This window comes from Aspergillus niger (genome assembly GCF_000002855.4).
Source record: "Aspergillus niger supercontig An13".
In the NCBI taxonomy this organism is placed as follows: domain Eukaryota; kingdom Fungi; phylum Ascomycota; class Eurotiomycetes; order Eurotiales; family Aspergillaceae; genus Aspergillus; species Aspergillus niger.
In genome coordinates, this window is record NT_166528.1 from 353,487 (window position 1) to 374,810 (window position 21,324).

The window sequence follows — 21,324 nt, forward strand, 5'->3', positions numbered from 1 at the left end:
AGCTGTCTGATACTGGGAGTCTGACTGACCAGTCGAATAGCAGCACTTTGCGATGCGTTATGCGTTCCGACCTCGCCAAGCAGCCTTCCTGTTATGGACGACGGCCGTGTTGACCGACGATTACGCCACAATAGCAGGGACGTTCAATGGGACAGACAAGATAATCATCGAGTAGAGTCACCATGCCACATGGCTGGTTGTATCGTCGGGCTGATGCAATGCTAGAGACAGTCAAAATCTCTCTCCTGGGTAGCTTTAGAAACTTGTTACGAATCTCATTTCGTCGAGAAAGCTGCTTGACCCAAGGCATATGCTCATGGTTGAGGGTTCTCTTTGGGCTCTACCCCTTTCGCAACCTCATTCGACGGCCCAAGTCTTCCATATATGGCAACAGTGTGTTTCCAATAAATTGGACAGTTGGAACGATAGCAAAGAATGATTGTTTCTCTGCGCACAACAGCATTAATGTCGGGTCTCAGAACGGAATAAAAAGCATTCTATAACAGCCGGCATGAGGCACACCACAGGCTTCTAATGGCGTTAGACAGCACCCTTTGTTGAAGTGTAGACATCACTGGCTTCACGGTGCGGGACAAAATGGACATCGGCCAAATGCAGGGCTGGTTGCTCTAAGCGAAGTTACGTGTCTCTGGTCACAGCATTTTCTTGTGTATCGACATGCCCCAAAGGCAAATAAGAGTGGCTACTCCTGAAACTCATTCACCTCAGTGGCCCCTTTGATAATTCGCCGAGATATATGCTCAGCGGAATCGCCTAGAGTCATGGCTTTGCTCACTCCATATAGTCAGTCATTCCCTGGCTTGGTCGCTGCTGAAAACCCCGAGACTTCGGCTTTTGGATATCATGACCTCACGTTGAAAGAATGGATCACTCGCTCCACTGACTCAACCCGAGCTACCATTGTATTTACAGTCTATCTTCACCTCGACAGAAAACCAAAAACTCCCGCTGGAACTTCACGTTCTGTACAGACAGGGAGTTGGTGAAAAGCTATCCATTCCAAGGAAGCCAAATGTCGCAGAGACTTACAAAACCGACGACCGAGGATGGGAAAAGTGCCATTGCGAGACACTTCAAAGACCACGTCAGGGGCCATGGAAGTGGACTCTTACTCTGGAAGTAGCTCAGCTTCACCACTGACAGCTCATTTCTCTGAATAATTGTCTGCCAAACGACGACAAAAAGAATGATAATACGGAGAAAGTTACGACCAAACTACCAGCTTCGCACATTTGTAGTGGCCAAAGATTGAGCTACGGAGCAACATTTGTTCGGCACCGGTTGGTGCCACCAAATGCAGGGGTAGAAGTTCAGATCGATGACTGTCAGCTGCAGACTGTTCCCTTCCGTGGGAATTCTACAAACATGGACTAGCAATTGGGGTTCGCTCAAGAGCCATGCATCGTCAGCAGTGCTGCATTGTGCCTTGAGCATCTTCCAGCCGACCTCTTCTCGCATTGAATCGTATCCGAAAGTAGCCAATGACGTTTGGCGGCGGGGAACCATTTATACATGAGGTCAAACTCATCCTGTCACAGTGCAAGCAAGTGCAAGCAAGACACGCGACTTGTGGTATCACTACCGTGTTTTTGACTTCTGAAGATTTTTTAACGTTACTGTCAAATAATCGAATGGTCGAGATGACTCGTGGAAGACCACCAACGAGATAACCTTCAAGGGAGGACCAGAAAGCGTGAACGGATAGCTTATCTCCCCAATATGGATTGGTTGTCCGACAGCAAATGACTGAATTACATGAAAAAGAAACAAAATTTCAATGCCACGCTTCGACCGAAACGCTTCCAAAAGGTAGTTGAATGTTTGCAAGCTGCTCTGAAAAGAAGTAACCTTAGTGAAATCACTGTCAATGGAGATGGTCACATGGTCCGTTTCGCCAAATACTTGTCCCGACTGCAGAAGTGTCTTTTGTGAATGCGCCAATGACCTCATCTGAGAGAGCATGATTGCAAGATGCCCATGAGCAAGACCAGTGTTTTCATCCAGCCAGTGGAGGATCATATAAGGCTTCCAACATTCGGCCTTTTCCACACGCTATTGTACAGTATCATCGAATCCAAGATGCACGTTTGCTGCTTAGAATGTGGCCTGTGTATGATCGGAAACTGAGAGCAGCCCCTCGAAACAAAGTGGAAGCCGAGCTCAGTGATCGAATTTCCTAACAAGCCTCACATCTAACGGGAAAACGCTGGATGTGTCCTTGGCTCCCCAAATCTTGGAAACAACTGGGAGACAGATGGCCTTGAAAGAAGGAATGGATGGCGTGGGAGAAGACAGACCCGGACAGCGATTTTGCCACTCACGTCGATATATTACGCAGAAAGAACCACAAAAAAAGCACAATGATGCTCTGCTTGGGCTTGGGTCTGAATATGGAGCCGGTGGCTTTGAGTTGGGCCAGAGCAATTGCGCTCATTGAGAAAACCTACCCCTTGTCGAAATCAAGGTTGAACAAATGAGACACGAATCGAGCAGATTTACTTCAAGCTCAAATGCCGCGCACACAAAAAGACCGACTGTACTGTCTGAGGCTAGCAGTCTTATTCGGCATTATTGTCCAGACCTAAAGCAAATACGAAAATATCACTCCTGCTCAGCGCCATGGCATTTAGATTAAGTCACATGCGTGACCTTCACGTCAGTGCCACAAGATCGACCCATTTACTTTCTTCTGATCATGTGTTAGGAGGCTGTGCTTGTTCTAATTCAGATAGGTAACCCACCTGTTTGCGTACTTTAAGTCCCCGTTGCACTCCTCTCTCAAAGTATTCCCAGATACGGTATAGTTCGAGGCAGGTTGCTATAAAGCAAACAATGGGGGGAGGGTGGGATCACCAAGCTCTGCCCGATCGCCATATTCTCTATCGACAGGAGTGGAAGACGTGCTACCAGCTGCCTATCCAAGGGTAGCTGGCCAAAAAACAGAGCCAACGTGGACCGCCCTAGTATCAAACCCAAGATCCGGAAGGGGAAACAGGTTTGGAAGTGCGTTGGCTGCCGGAATTCATTCTCTGAAGCCCTATCACGAATATCTACATTAGCGGGGTTGGAGAACTTGGAAATGAAAGCTCAGCTCAGAGATTCGAGAGCCGAACACCATCCAGGGCTGCAGAAAGGCGAGGATATGGAAGCAGGTCAGACGAAGTGTGTCTCCAAGAAGGACACGCACTGCCCCAAGTCAAAAAGCGCGCATCTGTCGTGGAAACTGGAATACCAACAACAGTCGGGACGTCACGAAAAAGGCGAAGCTTGAATAACTGTCTCCCATTCCACTATCTGCTTTTTCATTTGCTGTTTGAATTTTCCAACACGACCTGAAGGATGCAGTGGGATACACTACACTGGGGTATCAGTTGTGTGTCAGATTATACCGTCTTGCTGTTGAGTGGGCTGAAATATTAAATGGCATCTTGATATGATTCGCTGCGCTATCTAAGTGCTCTTTACGCGCATTGTTGCATGATACATGCAGAGCTGCACTACTTCTCCCATCACGATCATGCCGCCTTACACATGGTTTCAGAAGCACCAGGCGGCAAATGAGATTGTGACATGACTATGAGTGACGCTGAACATGTGTGCAAGCTCATTATAAACGTTTTTACGCGGGCGAATCTGCCTTGTGTTTTTGTGAGTCCCTGCCACTTCGCAGACATTCGCCGAAGACGCTACCGGAGGAAGAAAGAATACGAAAGGAACCTTCTTAACGCAAAGAAATGTTGCCGAGTGAAGAGACTGAATCTTGAAGCTGTCATACGCGGCACGGAAAGAAGACAATGCCGGGTTCAATATGGCAGAGCCCGCTTTACCCCCTGGTCGCGCCAAAGCGTTTTCTGGAGGTTGCGCATAGTTGCTGTGGTTTCTTTGTCCTGCCAATGTTTTAGCGGCTGCTGTCACTCCGGAGATGGGTAGTGGCTACCGCGCTTCTTATTATTCTGCCAGAATCCGCTGACGGCCTGGGTGGTGAAGATGTTGCTGACTAGCTTCGAATACTATTCCTGCTTGGCCGGGACTTTGATGCAGATGCACCACTGCGTGTATTCCAGATTATTCGAACCGGATGTATACACTAAGGTTAGCTCAGGTGCTATATGTGATATACGTGCTCGAAAGAATGTCGGCAGGCAGGTGTGACGGCAGGTTGCGATGACTCGCTGGAATTATGGGGCGGTCTAATTGGTTGGATGGGATGTGATATGCTATTGCATCTATCATGGACATTGACAGGCATCATGCATGCCTTGCAATGCCCGTTTCACTAATCTACCGTGAATTCGGGGTTGAAATTGCTAGTCGCATGGCTAGAACTCTTATTAATTTGACGCATTGGGTTGCTACAAGAATCAGGCTACGAAGAGGTCCAGGACGTACGCGAGAACTTGTCGACGCTGATCTTCTGTTGCCATTCGATGTTGTCTCAGAAAAAGGTGTCACACACTGCAGGTCGCGGAATATCTATTCTGGCACTTTCCCATAGCAGAAGCGGTTTGGGACGTCGACCGCAGCATATAGCAGCAGACCATGGGTTGGCCGCTCAACCTCCCCACAACGTGGACCGACCTGCTGTTGAGGGGAGTCACATGAACGGATTCTCGGTTTTTAAACGCGGAAGGCAGATCAGGAACGGTGGCGAGTACTGTTCGGCGAGGCATTGTGGTTGTTGTGGCTCTACCGGTGCGCCTGGAGCTTTGAATCCTCGGTGCGCCGTCTCGTAACTCCACTCAGCAAAGGAACAAAACGCAAGACGAGGATGGCCATGGTGCTACCGTTTACTCGGTTCGGTCATCATTATACTTCGAATTCACTATATATCAATTGCCATAGCGAGACATGGAGATTGGATATTGCCTCACACACCTGCAAGATAGCCGACGCGCTGTCCAGTCATGCTATGTCTTTGAAAGAACCCACACGCACGATCAGGGCAGGAAAAGGGAAGATTGCCATTGGACATATATATACTCGCCCAAGCCTTTCAGCCTCGGCTTATTTGAGCTCAAGAGCGTTCTCCGCTCTGATGGGCCAAAGCAGCGGAGTAATGAGGTCCCTGCCTATAGTGGGTCGTGGCAGCATCTTGCAAACATGTTGTTCGGATTAGGCTCAACACGTCATTTTGCCGTTGATTTGAAGGTAGGATGACAATGTGCAGTTCTTGCGGCTTGGAAATGTAATCATAAGCGATGATAGTTGCGTCGCTGACGGTGGACTCTGCCTGTGCGAAAACCGACTCGGGGGTTTATACTCAGGAACGGTCAGGTCGCTGCTATGAAAGCGGAAAGAAATTTGCGTGTCTCGAGGGTCGTCAACAAAGGGACCTCAGACCACTGGCTTTGTTGGAAATGACTTCTGGCACTTTGACAGTCAGACTATTTCCGATCAATTAGAAGTACGATGAAGAATGACCCAGCCTCTGTTGAATATATCTCATTCGATGAGATATACTCAAATAAAGTTGTGTCCAGCTCCTTGCAATACAACATCGATGCCAACAGAAAGTCCAGTTGCACCACAGCAGAAACCTGCTTGGTCATCATTTCTCGCCATGTACCGGATCCTAAACTCTACGCGAGAGAATCAGAGTGGTACTCACGCTTTATTACAAGAGCTATGACTGCCAGCTATAAACTCACTGTCTTATTGGAAGAAGAATAATATCATTGACACTTGCTATAGACTTGTTAAAGCCTAATAACGCCCGTGAGGCTTCATCTGGTTCTGGGACAGGAAGAATACCGCCTCCAGGAAATGCAGAGCTGGAGCTAAGGCTCGACACAGTCCGGTTTGGACTCGTACAGCCTGGCTTTCAACTATCTGATCGTCGTCTTACCGCAGATGCCCGGCTATGTGCCTCTGCGAAAGTTTAACAGACGATGATGAGAGAGAGGTCTCTACAAGTGTACTACGTTTGACGAGCTGTTGACACATTCAGCAACATCTGGGGATAAGTCGGGTCAGAGTTCGAGCTCTCAAATTGCACTGCAAACGGACCGTCTGCCAGTCGAAATGCAAAGAAGCAGTTTACTTAAGGCTCGGCTGGGTCGATGATGGCAAACATCTGAATGCCGATCACTGAGGCTTCATTGCTTTTGGGCCCGATCACTCACCTTTCTAACGGGTTAGTGTGTGAGTACGCCGTCTATTCTCACGTGCTCGTCCTATCATGCTTGCCTCGAAATCTCCTGCATCCCGAACACTATGCATCAGGAAGCAAGTTGACATCATGGCAACCCCTTATCGCTTGATACCCGAAGCATTGTCTGTAGCAAAGCGGTCCGCTGAAAATGGCAGTGTTGCTGCTGAGTTTGAGATTGCGTTCCTGGCAAAACATCAAGAGATATGGAATACCTCTCCAAAGCGTGCCATCACGCGGACAATGATCGGTCCGAACCTGGTACAATTTGGAGTGTTCGTCAGCCCTGAATTTTAGTGGGTCTAGAATGATCTCTCAGGAACGCGCGCCGAGTCAAGGCCATGATCGCTTTATAATGGTACTATGTACTGATTACGTGTCTAGGTCGCAGATGTAATGGCCAGGGAATTAATGTGGCTCGAGAGATTCAACCACGCGGCGATGTGCGGTACTGAGCACCATTGCGACCAAAAGGACCTGAACACAAGCGCAGATTATATATGCACACGGCCAAATGGGTTCCTAAGCTTAGATCTTCTTCAACAGCTGTCAGCGTGTGTGCAGGTAACCGTCACTCAATTGAAGCTGCTCGGCTGCTGAGAGATGCATGGAAACGAACCATCGTTCTAGTCTTCTGTGATCCGCTATGAGATACCAGACATAGAATTGCCTGCGGGAGTGCTTAACTCTTCCATCACCAATGAATGAGCCGTTGTGTCGGGCTGTTTTTCTTGGATGGCGAGATGGCGCAGGCCGTGCCCGTTGATGATGAGGCCATATTCTAATCTTGGCCACGGAGTGCGCAGCCCTGTGCGAGAGTGTGGGGATGACGCCGCATGCAGTGAATTCAATACTAGGAGAAGAAATGCGGAAATCCACGTTGTGGATGAAGATGAAATTTCTCTTGAGCACCGTTGACGGGGACCGAGAACTAACAACAACTCACCCAACATCACCTTGGGTGTACCGCGGTGCTAGCAAGCTAACAGCCCGTACAGCGCATTCGAAGACGGAACGCCACAGGGAGAGACATCAGAAAGCCGAGTAGATGAGACTCGTCGCGTATAGTGTCGTCTTACCAAAAGTCAAGTCATAATAGAACGCCCCCTTTGCATCGTCATCTTTTTGTTCAGACGAACGAGATGCCGATCTACCGGAAGGAATCACTCTATCCAGCAGAAAGAAGCCACAAGCTGTCGCACAATGGCAATACAAGAACTACCCGGTCTAGTCTGGCTGTGGTGCCTTTTTCCTCTGCTAGGTTGGCCTCAGGACCGATACCGAACGTTCAGTCATGAGGCCACCGAGGAAGGGGGAATTGACATAATCGATCTAGTTACAATGCAACGGGTCTTGAACAGATAGTACATGATTCATACCCAGAGTACTGTCTGGTTGAGACGCCCAAATCCTATTTCAACATCATTGTGGGTGTCTTTGGAGATGGTGGATGACCAATGGTCGTACCAATATGCGATCCCTGAAGACAGTGATTCAGGCTAGAAATATACATTTCTGGTAATAGTGTCTGCATAGTGTGATAATCGGATACGTGACACATTACATTAGGGAGCACAGGTGTGGAAAGACCTATTCAAAAGGAAGAATCTCAACAAGCTCGTCTTGGTGGGAATATCTGGGACTCAGCCAGGAGTCAACGGATGTCCTTGCCGCCTAATGAAGGTGGGGGCGGTCATTCACCGAAATTTACCGAAGATAAGTGGTTAAATGTGGCCTTTTCTACAAAACGGGCTACGCTGCTAATAGAGGGGTGAGATGTGGACTGATGTTCGGTTTTCCCTCGAGATGCAGATAGGGAGTGGTGACGGCTATTGTTTGGAGGAGCCCTGTGGACGTTGTAGCTGTATCGCTGTGTCTGAAGCTTCAACGGAGCCCAGACCTTCCCTGATCCGGAAGAGGCTCGACGTCCTATACCTCCGAGCATTGGCAAGACACTGGATGTATGTGGTTCCCAGTGGAATTCAGACAATGGTTGGATTTAGGCCTTGAGGTGAACAGAGCAAGAAGGCAGAACGTGCGAGGACCACCGCACGAATTTCGCCCTTCTTAAGAGGACCTCTGACATGAATTTAAATGACGCATCTGGGCTATGCCTATGCCTTCCTTCGCTAATACACCGTCAAAGAAAGTCTCCCGGCTAGATTCAGACTGGAGAGGTATTTGGGAAGCGGAGAGGAGAAGAATGAAATAGCAGTGTCACTTAATTGATCCCGGATGGAACCTTTTCGCCAGAAGAACACAAAGAATCACGGCAGCATCCTTGCTATTCTTCTATTTTCAATCGACGCAGTGACCGAAGGGAATGATAACCCCAGAGTTACATGTACGGGCACACGAAAGAGTTGATCCGTGCTAAATGCAGCTGCAATTTAATCCAAAGTTCACTGGGAACTTCATCGGTGGGTTATGTTGATCCTAAGCAACACCACTCATGTATTTGGAATGTACCGAGCATAACACCCCACGTCCACGCCTACTGTCGTGTGTCTGTTTTTTGAAAGATGATTCTTAGAGCAACATAGCCGTGGATTAGCAATATCTAATGCTTTTGGTTCTCATGAACACCCACATCGGACAAACCCAAAACAGAAGATATGAGGTGACTTGCAAAAATGTTGTGCTTCAGGCCGATAGAGCAAGATGCTCTCGCAAAGCTACTTCCCACCTCGTTCCATTGCTCGTCCCGCTTAATCTCGGCGTCTACTGAGCTGAACGAGTGGAATGTGAAGATGACCCGAAAGAGTTCAAGTCTCAAACTAATGGTTTTTGGATGGCGAAGCATCGATCTTGTGTCTTCAATGCGGAAACAGCAAGTGGGTATGGCGGAAAATGCTCGCGGATTAGTCAAACATCCATTATCTAAATGCAGAAGGCAATAGGAAGATGCAGACTCGCTATGCCTGTTCCGATGTGATCAATCTATTGAGCTGCGCTGCTCGCCATGATGTGTGGGAAACTAATCGCAGTTCTGAGATACAAACACTTTGCTTGCACGTTGCATAAGGCAAAGCATACAGAAACTTCATTTTCTGTCTCTTTCGAAAACTGAAACCGGACTCTACGAAAAAGGGACCGGGAAGAAGATTCACAAAGGATTACCTCAATCAATCAAATGCTCTAGCCAAGCCTGATTGATTAAAAGAAGCCGAAGGCGAGCATGATGGTTGTGGCATATCACCTAATACATTGGATTACTTCTCGCGAATGGACAAGCTGCCAGTGTGGAGTGGAGTGTGAACCTACTTTTCAGTCACTCCGCCTAGATAGCGGTTACGTTGCTTAGAGAAAACCTTTCAGGCTTTATGGTCCCATCTCTCACTATATGACTAAACTCGCTGGATGCCCCTGGATTGGGCGAAGCAGAGAAAATGTCCGTGGTAATGAGATGGCTCGTTGAACAACGTGTGGACATGGCGGCAGTTTGTGAAACCCACATCACCGGAAGTTGCGCGGAAAATATAAACATAGAGAAAGAGGCTGTATGGGGCTCACGAACAGCCCTAATCCTAATGGTGGGAGTGAAACGGTCATGGTACTGAGCTATGATCGCATCTACCCAGTGGTCAGACAAAGATACATCTATTCGAATGGATGGATGAAGCTGAAACGAAGGAGAAAGATCAGCCAAGGGATGCTTGGCTTGACGACCTAAGAGATACCCGTTTCTCTCCAGAACCGTGAGAAACAACATGACGAGAGGAGAAGGGTAGAATATAAATGAATCAGTCAGTCACAATTTATCATGAAAACTGGTTGATCACTTTTGAAAAGAGAGAAACAATTGCAACCGACCATAATTCCCTCCGATTGATCCCAAATCGAAACCGACATGGAAAACGCTGAATTGAAGGAGAAAGATCAGCCAAGGGATGTTGGACTTGACAACCAGAAAACCACATCTCTCCAGAACCTTGATAGACGATGTGATGAGAAGCAAAGGGGAGAAGGTCTACATTGATCACCTGAATCAAGATTGAGATATTCATTAAAGACTGATTGGGGGCCTTGGACTGGAAGAGGCAACTGTACGCAGTGATAATTCCCTCGAATTTTACCAAATCGAAACTAGAATAGAAGATGACGCCGAGTGGAAAGAGAACTATCAACGACGGGAGGTCGAACCTGATGACCAAAAACTCAACACTTGCAAAAATCCTCGATTTCATGGGTCTCCACTCAATCGAATTCCTTTGGTTGAGTCACTGTTCGAACTCCGACACAATTCTCTCCTGATATGCTGGGTTCAATTCCCACACAACAGAGAGATGGTATACTTTCACAGCGTTCATAACAAGAGCATCGTGAATGGCGAGTGCTTGCAATGCAAGTACTCAAGATCGCCGTGATAAAATATATATGTGGCGACGGGAAAGGAATGAGAAACACGAACACGGTCGTGTCGGCCAAATAACTCTGGTGTGCCAGGTGTTTCTGATACACCTAACATCTCATCTAAGAGACATGTCTTCCATCTCGAAGAAGGGTTGTGTTTTTGGAAGTTGATGATAAGATAACTATTTTGTCTCGTCTTGTCCACGCTCTTTCACAACCCGACGAAGAACGGGGAATTGCCACCGCCAAGACGCAACATATACTGCTTGCTCACTTGATTGCTTGTGATAGGATCGAAAGCGATACCAATGGAAAGGTGGGTTAAAGTACTGAAGCAGGTGGATGGAATGTCGGGGTCTCGAGACTGCCACACGCAAGCGAGATCAGATGGACAGGATAAAACAAATGGGAGAGAGACAACAGTCATGAATAGAGGAAACACCCCTTCACAACCTGGCAAAATAAGGGCCTTCAGAAGGAGAATTGCCTAAGAAGACGCCGGTCTCAACCAAAACAAAAGATAAAAAAGGAGGGCTACCAATACTAACGACAACGAGCAAGCGCTCTCAATCCCATGGACACTGGATGGATGTGGCTTTACTGAGAAAAACATTCCTATCTGGACCTACAACTTCAGATATTCTGCGAGTATACGTCGCTAAACAGGCACTGGCTGCCAGCAACAATGACCTGTTCGCGAAACTGGCACATGAAACGGAAATGAAAAAGCTCCCCGACGAGCTCGCCTGGCAAGGATTATACAAGATCACAACATCACCAAACCCATTCGTATCAGTAGTCTACGACACAACCGCAAACACGTATGCAGCGCTCCCCATCGTCAACTGATATTTCCCAGAGCATCGAAGATGAGCCCATGAACATGACCATCACGAAATCCGAGAACATAGGCGGCCATAGGCCGCACAACTACCTCTTCGACGATGGCCCCTTGCCAAGGCAACCGATATTCAAGCGAAGCTGAATACGAACCACCGAAGAGGAAAAGTGCCAGGGTACAAATGTCCCTTCCGCTGTGCCGAAGAGAAAGATGTATCGGGATCGGGAATAGTTTGGTTCTTGTCATTTTTGCCAGGCTGTGGCTAACATCGCCAAGACTTCGAGATGACGGCACGGGGTAAATAGCTGGTGGTGATGAGTGACTGGATACTGGTTTCTTTCTTTGTTGCAGTGAGAGAACGGTGTTAAAGGAGACTATGGACTTAAGTGGGGAATACATGGGACTACAGGTCGGAAATATGATCGGCTTGGTGTATTGGATTGGTAATGGTCAGTCGGGCAGGTACTTTCTTATCAATGGACAGTCACTCTACTTCGGTGGCGGTCTTTTGAAACCATACCTTAGTCATGGCGTGTTCTCAATTCTAAGCTGCCTGATATTTCTGCCATAGGGGATGGATCAAAACAGCTACGAACATGATCCTATCTGGACGTACTTGTCTCACACTCCATAGATGTTGAGAAAAGAAAGAGAAAACAAACAAGAATTATCCCAGGAAATTTATCTATGTACTATTTGTCTATCGTGTACTTGATCATCATAGTTATCGATGATATTATATACAATTTCAGCTCCAAGTCATCCCACTTAATCTCCAACACACAAGTAGAAGGTAGGAATGTATCAACACCTCCCGCGATACATATCGACCATCTCCCCCCTAACCCTCCTAGCAAGCGGCCACGCCCGTCCAAGAACCTGCAGCGCTCCTACCCCTAACTCAATCCTCGCTTTCAGTGACTGTTCCTTCCCAGCTCCCGTCTCGCCCTCGTACTTGATCGCCAGAGAAGACGGAGGTCCGCCCGTCAAGGAGGCTACATGGACCACCGCAGCGATGGCAAGAGCGCAGGTGAAGAACGGCGTTCGGGAGAGGACCGTGCTAGGGAGCGTAGCAAGGTTCGAGAGGAGATCTGCGGCGCGGAGGAGTTTGTGGGAGTGGGTGTTAGAGGCGGGAGAGTCGTGGTGGGGGATGTGCGCGGATAAGGGTAAGGATTGGAGGGTGCGGAGACGGGTGCAGGATGATGTTGAGGAGGAGGAAGCGAGGGTGGTGGCGGAGTGGTAGGAGGCGAGGCGGATAGTGGAATGTGGGTGGTGGAGGTAGATTAGGCTTCTGGTATTTGTCATTGTTAGAGTTTGGCTGGGGAGAGTTGGGTAGGCTTGGCGTACAGGTATGTTATCATTAGTGTTTGAAAGACCATTTCGTCGACGGTTGCAGTGTCGTGTTCTGGTAGGGATGAGGGAAGTCTCATTAAAGAGGTGGCGAGACGGGCGTCTAATGTTTCGGTTTGAAGTTCGGTGTCGGGGTCGAGGCATTGTGTGACTTGGAGGACGGCGCGGAGTTCTTGCGTTGCGAGGATGCGGTAGGTGAAGGGGGAGATGTGGTGGAGGTCGAGATCTAGGAGGGTTGAGAGGGTGGCGGATGGTTTGGGGGGTTTGAGTTGCTAGTTAGGATGTTAGTGTCAAATGAATTCGTTAGCTTGTCCGCTAAGGATGTACCTCGAAATTATATGCCTTTTCGTCGCAGGGAAGCTGCATTTCGTCGTTGATCCATTTGTAACTGGGCAGGATGGGCCCGCCGCCAAAAGCGGACACGAGCCCTTCCACAACGACGAGTTCCCAGTAGGTGCGTCGCCAACTTTCTTCGAGGACAGGACTGCCGCGAGAGTGGCTACGTGCGAAAGAGGGGTTGATCATGTCGAGGTGGCATGCTAATTGAATCGCATCTTTGAGGAGCTTACGGGCCGTCTCTTCATGTCCGTAGGAGTGCTCAATGATAGCGAGAAGAAGTAACCCCTGGACCTTGAATCCGTCGTTTGGGGCGGAAAGGGCCGTGTAGGCGGGCGCTTGGAAGGTATCGCTGAATCCTGGCTGGGGATAGTAGTGGCTGCCGATGTAACGCATGATATGCGTGATGTACGATGGGATGTGCTGGCATAGCGACGAAGCAAGACTGCGCCGGGGCAGGAGGATGGGATGCGAGCGATGAAAGTGATGGTAATAGAGCTGAATCATGGCATCATGGGCAAGGGGCTCAGACTCCGCGACTGTGGGAGTGTATGCTGGTGGTGACGGAGGAAAGTCCGGGATGGGATCGGAGTGAACATCGCCATTGACATCGATGCTGGGGTCGAGGCCGAGTAGCTCTGGCTGGGTTGGTTAGCATGGCATTCATGTTTAGTAGGATAGAAAGGCGTACATCTAAGTCAATGGTGTTGTTTAGCCAGGTGGTAAAGTCTGGGAGGAGATCGACATCGCCCGGGGGTGGATCAGGACTAGATCTGTTCCGTAAGCCGCGCCGTGAACGAACATAGTGACAGTCACTGTTGCTATTGCGACAACGGGTGCAGATGGGCATGCGAGCGTCGCATTTGACATGGCGACGACGACAGGGTACACAGGCGAGGGGAGAGGGTCGTTGGTCGGCCATGATGATGATTCTGCATGCACGAGCCAACTCCAGGGTAAAGGGAGGCCATATGAAGGATATATTATTTACAATGTATGGAGGATTCGTAGCATCGAATGATCGGACTCCATCGAGGCTGATTCCCGAGTTCTGGAATCAGGCCTGCATGCCGAGATCCCCGAGGTTCGGGGACCATCACCAGCCCTGATCATTTGCAGTCCTTAGCCTACGTTGAATATGCTGGCAGTGGCATTCCGATCGACTCAGCATGGGGTCAGCGTTATTGATCGATGGCCTCGAAGGGTTTTGCATGATCTGAACAAGGCGACCAGCTAGCCACTGCCAGGGACAAGCCTTACAGATCTCGAGGGGTTCGCCCGAACAAGGCCTAGTGGGGGAGAAGGCCGCTGCAAGATAGTGCGGGTCGCCGGTGTACTTTTAGTGGCGAGGGGAAGGCGGCATCCAGCCAGCAGTGCTGAATTTATTTGATGCAGGTGTTCCCCGACTGAAGGAAAGGTCCCGAGAAGCCGGATCAGCCGCCTAAACCCGGTGTGTTGGGATGTCACTCATCACACCATCACCTCGTCGATCGGCGCAGTTGTTCTTTTGTTGGTTGGCTGCAGGTATTGGCGGAGATGTTTGCTGGGTGGTTCCCGATGCATGTTCTCGGGCTTCACTTGACCCTCGACAGGCACATCTAATCAATGGAGTTCCTCCACAATTAATTGTCGGCGAGGGGGGCCTTGTGCCACCACCGTGACACAAGCAAATTAACTTCCCACCAGGTCGGCGACTAACGACGGCGACTATTCTAATTATTCCACCCCCTTGGAAACATGTGTGGGGGAGTGGCTCCGGGTCCCCGTCTGTTTAAATGAGGATCCCGAAATCCGAGTCCCTGGGCAATCCCCGAATGGCACTGGAATGGTCCCCGACGCCGCGTGGCCGTTGCCAATCATGGCTGGTGTGACAATGTCACGGTCACTGCGCAAAGCCTCGATGACCGGAAGTATCTGCAATCCTCTGCAGTCCCCTGCAATCTAATCAACATTAGTACGAGGGGTGGCTGACTGGCGGGGAGTGGAAAGGCCATCCATTAAGTTGCCGGTCGCACGCTTCACCATCGGAAGATACTGCCGCCATGGTGTGTTTCGTCCCTGCCTGGCTCGAATGAAGTACTTTGTACGGAGTACCCTCAACCATTTGGATGTCGGCCATTCAATACGAGTTCCCGAGCGTGAAGACTAATGAAATAATCCGGTGGCCTGACTGACCCTCCTCCTGACCCTCCTCCTGCTGACTGATCCCATCTCCACTGACGTCTGGATGTCTCGGGGTTGTTGCTTCCCCTCAGCAGCACTACTGCAGCATCACTGCAACCACCACCACCTTCTTATCCCAACAAGGAACACCCTTTCGGCGACCGCCTCACTATTGCTTGTCAGACCCCGGACCTCCAATATGATCACTCACATCGTCCAATTCCAGTTCAAATCCTCTCTCGCCCCCGAAAGGGTCCAGGAGGTGAGTCAGCATTCCCTTACGTCATGTCCAACTGACACCACAGCATCTGACTGACTGGTTTTCATGCTAGACATGCGCTCACCTCGTCTCCCTGAAGAACAAGTGTCTACATCCTATCACTCAGAAGCCATACATAAAGTCATTCAGAGCGGGAAAGCAGGATTCACCTGAGGGTAAGAATGTAGGTGATTCATGCCCGGAAGTAGTGGGATTGGGAGAAATATCCACGCTAATAAAGACGACTTCAGAATGGAATCACCCATGTCTTCGTCATGGAGTTTGAGTCCGATCAAGACAGAGAGTATTATCTCACCAAAGACCCGGCGCATCTAGGCTTCGTTCAGACCCTGGATGGCCTGATCGAAAAGTCCCAGGTGGTCGACTTCACCGAGGGCGTCTTCTAACCCCTTTCTGAGGACCTTGAAGATTCTAGAACTCCCAAGCCGGCTGGAATATGCATAAAGGAAGACAAGTAGATGAGTGTATAGATGATGCAGCAAGCTACGAATTCAACTTTTCATGATGCCTTGAATGTGGTCGAATTTCCGACCGTGGTATCGCGCACCGGCATGGCCAATCCGGTTATTCTCAATCCAACCTCTCTTCCGGCGTAAATAACCAGCTGGGCAAACACAAAGCCGCTGTCACCGTGGCAAGAACTAGCTTCATTAGCCGATGTCCACATGGAAAGAGATACACCTACTCGGAATGAACTGATAACCGTACTGCAGACTCGATCGGACAACCGCCTGCATGCCTTCTGGCAGCGTATCAACATACCGCGCGTCGCTCAGAACTTGGCGGGCAATCTGCTTTCGTCAGTATACGACTGTCAAGAGGATGAGGAAACATACTTCTGGGGTCCTTTGCCCAAACTTTCCGGCAATATCCCGCATGAATCCCATCCGCACCAACAACGGCGCGAAGGATCCTCCGAGAATCACTCCCAATTGTTGGCTGAGATAGTATGCCCCTACACACGACGCCATATCTTCCTGTGGTGCACGACCGGTCATACCAATGAACTCGCCCGATATGATTATGCCGATGGGGGTGCTCATGGGAATGACGAGGAGCGTTTCCCAGACGGGGCGATCAAAATGCCACGAGAAGAATAATAGAGTTGATGCAACTATGCTAATCGCGGCGGAGGCAAGACTCATTTTCTTATAACGTTTCGTTCTAAAGAGTCAGCGCAAGCCACCCGGAGCAAGATATCGCAACTCACCGTTTAATCGAGAACCCCGAAATGATCGAGCCCACCGCCAGAGCCATGGTGCTTAGAACAAGAAATAGAGTTGCCCCTTCCTCCTGCATTTGCCTCACCTGTGTCAGGTATTGTGTAATGGTAGTGGTGACCTTGATTTGTCAGTAAGTTGCGCAACACAGGACCTCGTTGCAACCTACACCACATCGTCCGCTAAACAGCACCACCTGCACCAGCCAGTACTGCCCAACACCCTTGGTGACCAGTCGTAAGGGTACCAGCGGCTTTGCTGCCCATAGACATTCATGGCAGATAAATACCACGGTGGCTAGTGTACACATCCCTAGCAGGGCATACACCGTGGATAGCTTTCTGTCAATTGTTCCAGCTGCCGTCAAAGCTAGCAATAGGGTGAAGACCGCAGCCGCGAAGCTAAAAATGCCGAAATAATCCAGTCTTTTTAGCTTTTCAATGTTGGACGTCTCAGCGGCAGGAGTGGCTGCTCGAGGTTTTGTAGGGAACTGCACCCGGGATAGAAACAGACACAGTACAATAAGGGGTAGCCGGCCGGTGAAAGCCCTAAGCTATTAGCGAGAAACTCAAGGATGCGGAGAGAAATTCTTACCATCTCCAACCTAGTGAATTGACTATTACACGTCCCAGCGGAGCTCCAGCACCCCTTCCGAGCATGTTCACGACATTGGTGTAGCTGCGCAATAATGCAACCTCGCTGGGCGCCGCCAGATCTACACACGTTAGCTTCCTGCGTGGAATAGAGGCGGGCACAGCGTCGCACCGGTTATGATGATGGAAATCATGACAACCATGCCAGAAGATCCCACTCCACTAATTATCCGTCCAGCTATCAATTGGTTCATTGAATTGCTGAGAGAGCTGCTCGAGTTAGTGACATACTGATCGCTCCAGTTGCGTCCCACCCACCTGATTAGACAGCCAAGGGCGAACACTAGGTATCCCAGAAGCATAGATCTCTGGCGTCCCAGGCTATCTGCTAGGGTGCCGTACTGTGTCCGTCAAAACCAGGCATCTTTATTCCCGACCAACAGTACCTACCACTGGTAACGCGATGCAATAGCCCAAATTGTATCCCGTAACGAGCCATGATGCTTTCGATAGCTCATGGAACTCGGAAGCAATGATATCGTAAGTTGCTATGACGAGAGATTCATCTGTACTGGCCAAAAATGCACCTACTTGTGTCAGCAATCGTTTGGGACAATGCGGGGGTAGAACTACCTAGGTATGCGATGAAAATGGCTAGCCCGGTTCCGCCAGAAATGCTCCCTCTAGTCTCACTTTCACCCCGATCGCACGGTTGTTCATCTTCTGGACTTGGAAGGAGCCGGGTAGTCTCGTCAGAAGCCATCACTGCCAGGAAAAGTGACTTGGATGCAGGCCAGGCGAATATTTGAAGTGGGATGAAAAGAATCAGAGAGATGGAGCAGATAAGCCGAGCTTATCAGGCAGCATCGCGTCTAGGTGCCTTATCAGCAGCTACATCTGGACGTGACTCATCACAAAACACACCTTGTGGACTAACTGGTAATTAATCGAGAGGGGATGGACTGGGATGACAGCTTCCCGATAACCGTGAAGGATTCGACTACTGGCAGTTTACCCCGCTAGCACGCGATCGGCGAGATACCTGATGCTATCTCGGCCGACGAGTACATGGTACATGGCCTTGATTGACCCTCGACTGAAGAAATAGAGCATTAAGTTTGCCGTAGCTAATTATAGTATCGATTTTATAAGGAAACTAGGAATCTGTTCCTGAACGCCTGCCTGGGCTGGATCCCTGGGTGGATATTAGTGTACCATGGCCTAGCCAGTGTCAATGCCATGTGTCAGTTATTGACGGCTGCTCTCATTCTTTAGTGTACTACTGTTCGGGCCGCTAGACCATGGTAGTTCTTGTGGCTTTATAGACCGGACCCTGCATCTTAGTAGCCTCCACTGAGACCTGTGAAGGATTAGGAATAATGTCCGTTTCTCCTAGACGCCGAATAGGTGGCACCCCTACTATTGCAAAGACGTTTGAATACGAATGCAAATTCCTGTCAATTACCTACTCCAAGTGTAAGGCTTCTATAGTATGCTGCTATCTCGGGGTTGAATTCTGTCAAATCTATGGTGCAACTTGGCCGAAGCGGTTTTCGTACTCTGGCTTCCAAGTACCCTGCTACTCGAAAAAAAATTAGGCGCAGGCGGCGGTATACATACCTCTGTGCATTAAATAAACATCCTGATTACTCACAGTTCCAATTTTTCGGAACGCAATATAAGTTGGGTGGGCAATGATCTGGACTCGGCACTTTGTAACGCCCGAGATCTGCCACCCGCGGTTGGCCAATCTCGGGTTTTACTACCACCCGAAGGTCACTATAAAAGTCTCACTCTGCCGTTTGTCAGTCATGGTCGAAGCAAATAACGGACCATACTCCTCGCAATGTCTCGAATTTTCTCACATGCAATAAGCATACCAAAGGCCTTCTCTTCGCTCAGTACCCTGAACCTACCTTATTCCACTGCGGTCCGCACTATTGCCACCATGAGAAAGCCCGCACCGATAGCAATTGTCGGTGGTGGCCCATGTGGACTTACATTCGCACGCCTCCTTGAAACAGCCGGAATTGATTATGTCATATTCGAGCGCGATACCTCACCAGAAAATGCGCTTGAGTTCCAAGGTGGCACACTCGATCTCCACGGAGAAACAGGCCAAGAAGCCCTGCGGCGCGCAGGCCTAATCGAAGAGTTTGAGAAGTTTGCCCGGCGAGACGCCACGACATTGACGGTGCAAGACTTCCGTGGTAATCTTCGCAAGACATTTGGCGAAGGCCGCGATGCCCCCGAAATCGACCGCCTGCAGCTGCGACAACTACTTCTGAATTCGTTACCAGCACATCGCATCCGGTGGGCCAAAGCACTTCAGGGGATTGAACGGACCAGTAAGGTTGGCTATGGGCATGTTGCAGACTGCACACTACGCTTTACCGATGGTTCAGCAGAAAGCGGTTTCAGACTCGTGGTTGGCGCTGACGGTGCCTGGAGCAAGGTCCGACAACTGGTAAGTAGCCATCCGTTCACTATCATCATCGCACTTACTGAATTATTCTCCTAGATAACCCCCGCAGAGCCACAATACTCTGGAAGAATGTTCATTGAAGGTCGCATCTCACCCGGCAACCCGCAGTACGCAGCAGCACACGAAATGGTAGGCGCTGGTAACTCTCTCGCCACGACCCGGGGCTGCACCCTCTGCATACAACAGATGTCCGACCGCTCCTACCGCGTCTATATGGGTCTTGAAGTACCGTCTACATTTACCAGGCCTGGAGGCGAAGCCGACATAACCAAGCCCGAGAAAGCGCGCGCTGCAGTGTTACAGCACTACGCAGACTGGGCGCCGCATCTCCGTGCATTTGTCCAAGCAGCAGAAGGGCCCTGGCGTCCGTGGCCACTGCACCGACTTGACCCAGAGATTTACCTCGACGGAAGTCCGAACTGGACACGAGTCCCTGGGGTCACGTTGCTAGGAGATGCAGCGCACCTGGCGACACCGAATGGCGACGGTGTCAACATTGCTATGTATGACGCGTTGGTATTGTTCGACTCGCTCATGGAAGAGGTGCAAAAAAAGCAGAGTAACACTTACCAGGAAGGTGAAGACGCAGTAGCAGTAGAGCGCGCCATTGCTGCTTATGAAGCGGACATGCGTGCCCGCGGACGAGCGCATATTCTGGACTCGATAGACATGGAGGATATGATGTTTGCGGAGGATGGAGCAGCGCGTATGCTGGCGATGATTAGCCAGGGTTGATACTACTCGCACTTGCACACATAATTTCTGCCTACATCATCATTATCACCAGCAATTACTAGATAGTACATGGACATAGCCAAATACAATAATCCAACTCACACACAAAGCTTGGCAATACATGCCCGTCGATCACTGCCCCGCAGACACCACGATCGATTCATTAATGTAACCTAGTACTAACCATACCCCACCTATTCTCCTCGGGATTATTCTCCTTAGTTCAATCTTCACCAACCCCTCATTCTCCTCACCGCACAACATCCCACTTCAAACGAAAATACATCTCCTCACCACACCCTACTCCTCCCAAAATGGCCACGAATACACACACCACCTTAACGGAAACAATTACAACTTACTTCACCTCCATCGACGCGTCCGACCTCCCCACCACCATCTCGCTCCTCGCCCCCACCGCTACTTTCACCATAGTGACAGCAGCCAACACAACCTTCACAGGCCGGGACGCTATCCACTCCATGCTGGCTGATTTTGTCGCCCGGTCTAACTCAATGGAACACCGTGTTCTGAGCATGGTCGTGGATGAGAAGGCGGGCAAAGTTGCCACGCAGCAGCGGTATATTGGGAAGCTGAAGGACGGGACAGAGAACGATATGCATAATTGTAATTTCTTCGATGTGGATGAGGAGGGGAGGATTGAGAAGGTGGCGGTTTGGATGGGTGGGGGGAGTCCGTTGAAGTAGATAGGTTTTTCTTGTTACTGCTGGTGAGGGATACCATTCCCCCGGGTTTCTCTCAAAGATCAGAAAATCCAAGTATTGCTCATGAGCGATAC

At 49.7% G+C, this 21,324-nt stretch overlaps 9 protein-coding genes across 9 annotated transcripts; 7 read left to right on the top strand and 2 right to left on the bottom strand.

The window, feature by feature from the left end:
• Positions 1-782: 782 nt before the first annotated feature.
• An13g01380 (hypothetical protein) lies at positions 783-1,395 on the top strand (the record flags this gene model as incomplete). Its single annotated transcript, XM_059743829.1, has 3 exons — positions 783-923; positions 997-1,121; positions 1,260-1,395. The coding sequence occupies 3 exons, from the start codon at positions 783-785 to the stop codon at positions 1,393-1,395; spliced, it is 402 nt and encodes a 133-aa protein (XP_059602058.1).
• A 1,245-nt stretch (positions 1,396-2,640) lies between these two features.
• On the top strand, positions 2,641-3,292 carry An13g01390 (hypothetical protein; the record flags this gene model as incomplete). The annotated part of the gene is made up of 2 exons (XM_059743830.1): positions 2,641-2,753; positions 2,932-3,292. The coding sequence occupies 2 exons, from the start codon at positions 2,641-2,643 to the stop codon at positions 3,290-3,292; spliced, it is 474 nt and encodes a 157-aa protein (XP_059602059.1).
• A 1,829-nt stretch (positions 3,293-5,121) lies between these two features.
• On the top strand, positions 5,122-5,691 carry An13g01400 (uncharacterized protein; the record flags this gene model as incomplete). The annotated part of the gene is made up of 2 exons (XM_059743831.1): positions 5,122-5,169; positions 5,401-5,691. The coding sequence occupies 2 exons, from the start codon at positions 5,122-5,124 to the stop codon at positions 5,689-5,691; spliced, it is 339 nt and encodes a 112-aa protein (XP_059602060.1).
• A 568-nt stretch (positions 5,692-6,259) lies between these two features.
• An13g01410 (hypothetical protein) lies at positions 6,260-9,427 on the top strand (the record flags this gene model as incomplete). Its single annotated transcript, XM_059743832.1, has 11 exons — positions 6,260-6,430; positions 6,554-6,723; positions 6,922-7,048; positions 7,148-7,226; positions 7,303-7,394; positions 7,442-7,519; positions 7,613-7,658; positions 7,748-7,892; positions 7,939-8,130; positions 8,817-9,007; positions 9,342-9,427. 11 exons carry the CDS (start codon positions 6,260-6,262, stop codon positions 9,425-9,427), a joined length of 1,377 nt encoding a protein of 458 aa, XP_059602061.1.
• Positions 9,428-12,055: 2,628 nt separating this feature from the next.
• An13g01420 (uncharacterized protein) lies at positions 12,056-13,971 on the bottom strand (the record flags this gene model as incomplete). Its single annotated transcript, XM_059743833.1, has 5 exons — positions 12,056-12,073; positions 12,258-12,654; positions 12,711-12,985; positions 13,041-13,691; positions 13,741-13,971. 5 exons carry the CDS (start codon positions 13,969-13,971, stop codon positions 12,056-12,058), a joined length of 1,572 nt encoding a protein of 523 aa, XP_059602062.1.
• Positions 13,972-15,091: 1,120 nt separating this feature from the next.
• Positions 15,092-15,645, top strand: An13g01430 (hypothetical protein; the record flags this gene model as incomplete). The annotated part of the gene is made up of 3 exons (XM_003188843.2): positions 15,092-15,094; positions 15,396-15,474; positions 15,545-15,645. The coding sequence occupies 3 exons, from the start codon at positions 15,092-15,094 to the stop codon at positions 15,643-15,645; spliced, it is 183 nt and encodes a 60-aa protein (XP_003188891.2).
• A 497-nt stretch (positions 15,646-16,142) lies between these two features.
• An13g01440 (uncharacterized protein) lies at positions 16,143-18,068 on the bottom strand (the record flags this gene model as incomplete). The annotated part of the gene is made up of 8 exons (XM_059743834.1): positions 16,143-16,283; positions 16,329-16,656; positions 16,703-16,833; positions 16,882-17,265; positions 17,307-17,427; positions 17,597-17,706; positions 17,756-17,892; positions 17,939-18,068. The coding sequence occupies 8 exons, from the start codon at positions 18,066-18,068 to the stop codon at positions 16,143-16,145; spliced, it is 1,482 nt and encodes a 493-aa protein (XP_059602063.1).
• Positions 18,069-19,151: 1,083 nt separating this feature from the next.
• Positions 19,152-20,525, top strand: An13g01450 (uncharacterized protein; the record flags this gene model as incomplete). The annotated part of the gene is made up of 2 exons (XM_001396247.3): positions 19,152-19,772; positions 19,827-20,525. The coding sequence occupies 2 exons, from the start codon at positions 19,152-19,154 to the stop codon at positions 20,523-20,525; spliced, it is 1,320 nt and encodes a 439-aa protein (XP_001396284.3).
• A 314-nt stretch (positions 20,526-20,839) lies between these two features.
• An13g01460 (uncharacterized protein) lies at positions 20,840-21,232 on the top strand (the record flags this gene model as incomplete). The annotated part of the gene is made up of 1 exon (XM_001396248.1): positions 20,840-21,232. One exon carries the CDS (start codon positions 20,840-20,842, stop codon positions 21,230-21,232), a length of 393 nt encoding a protein of 130 aa, XP_001396285.1.
• Between the last annotated feature and the right edge of the window lie 92 nt (positions 21,233-21,324).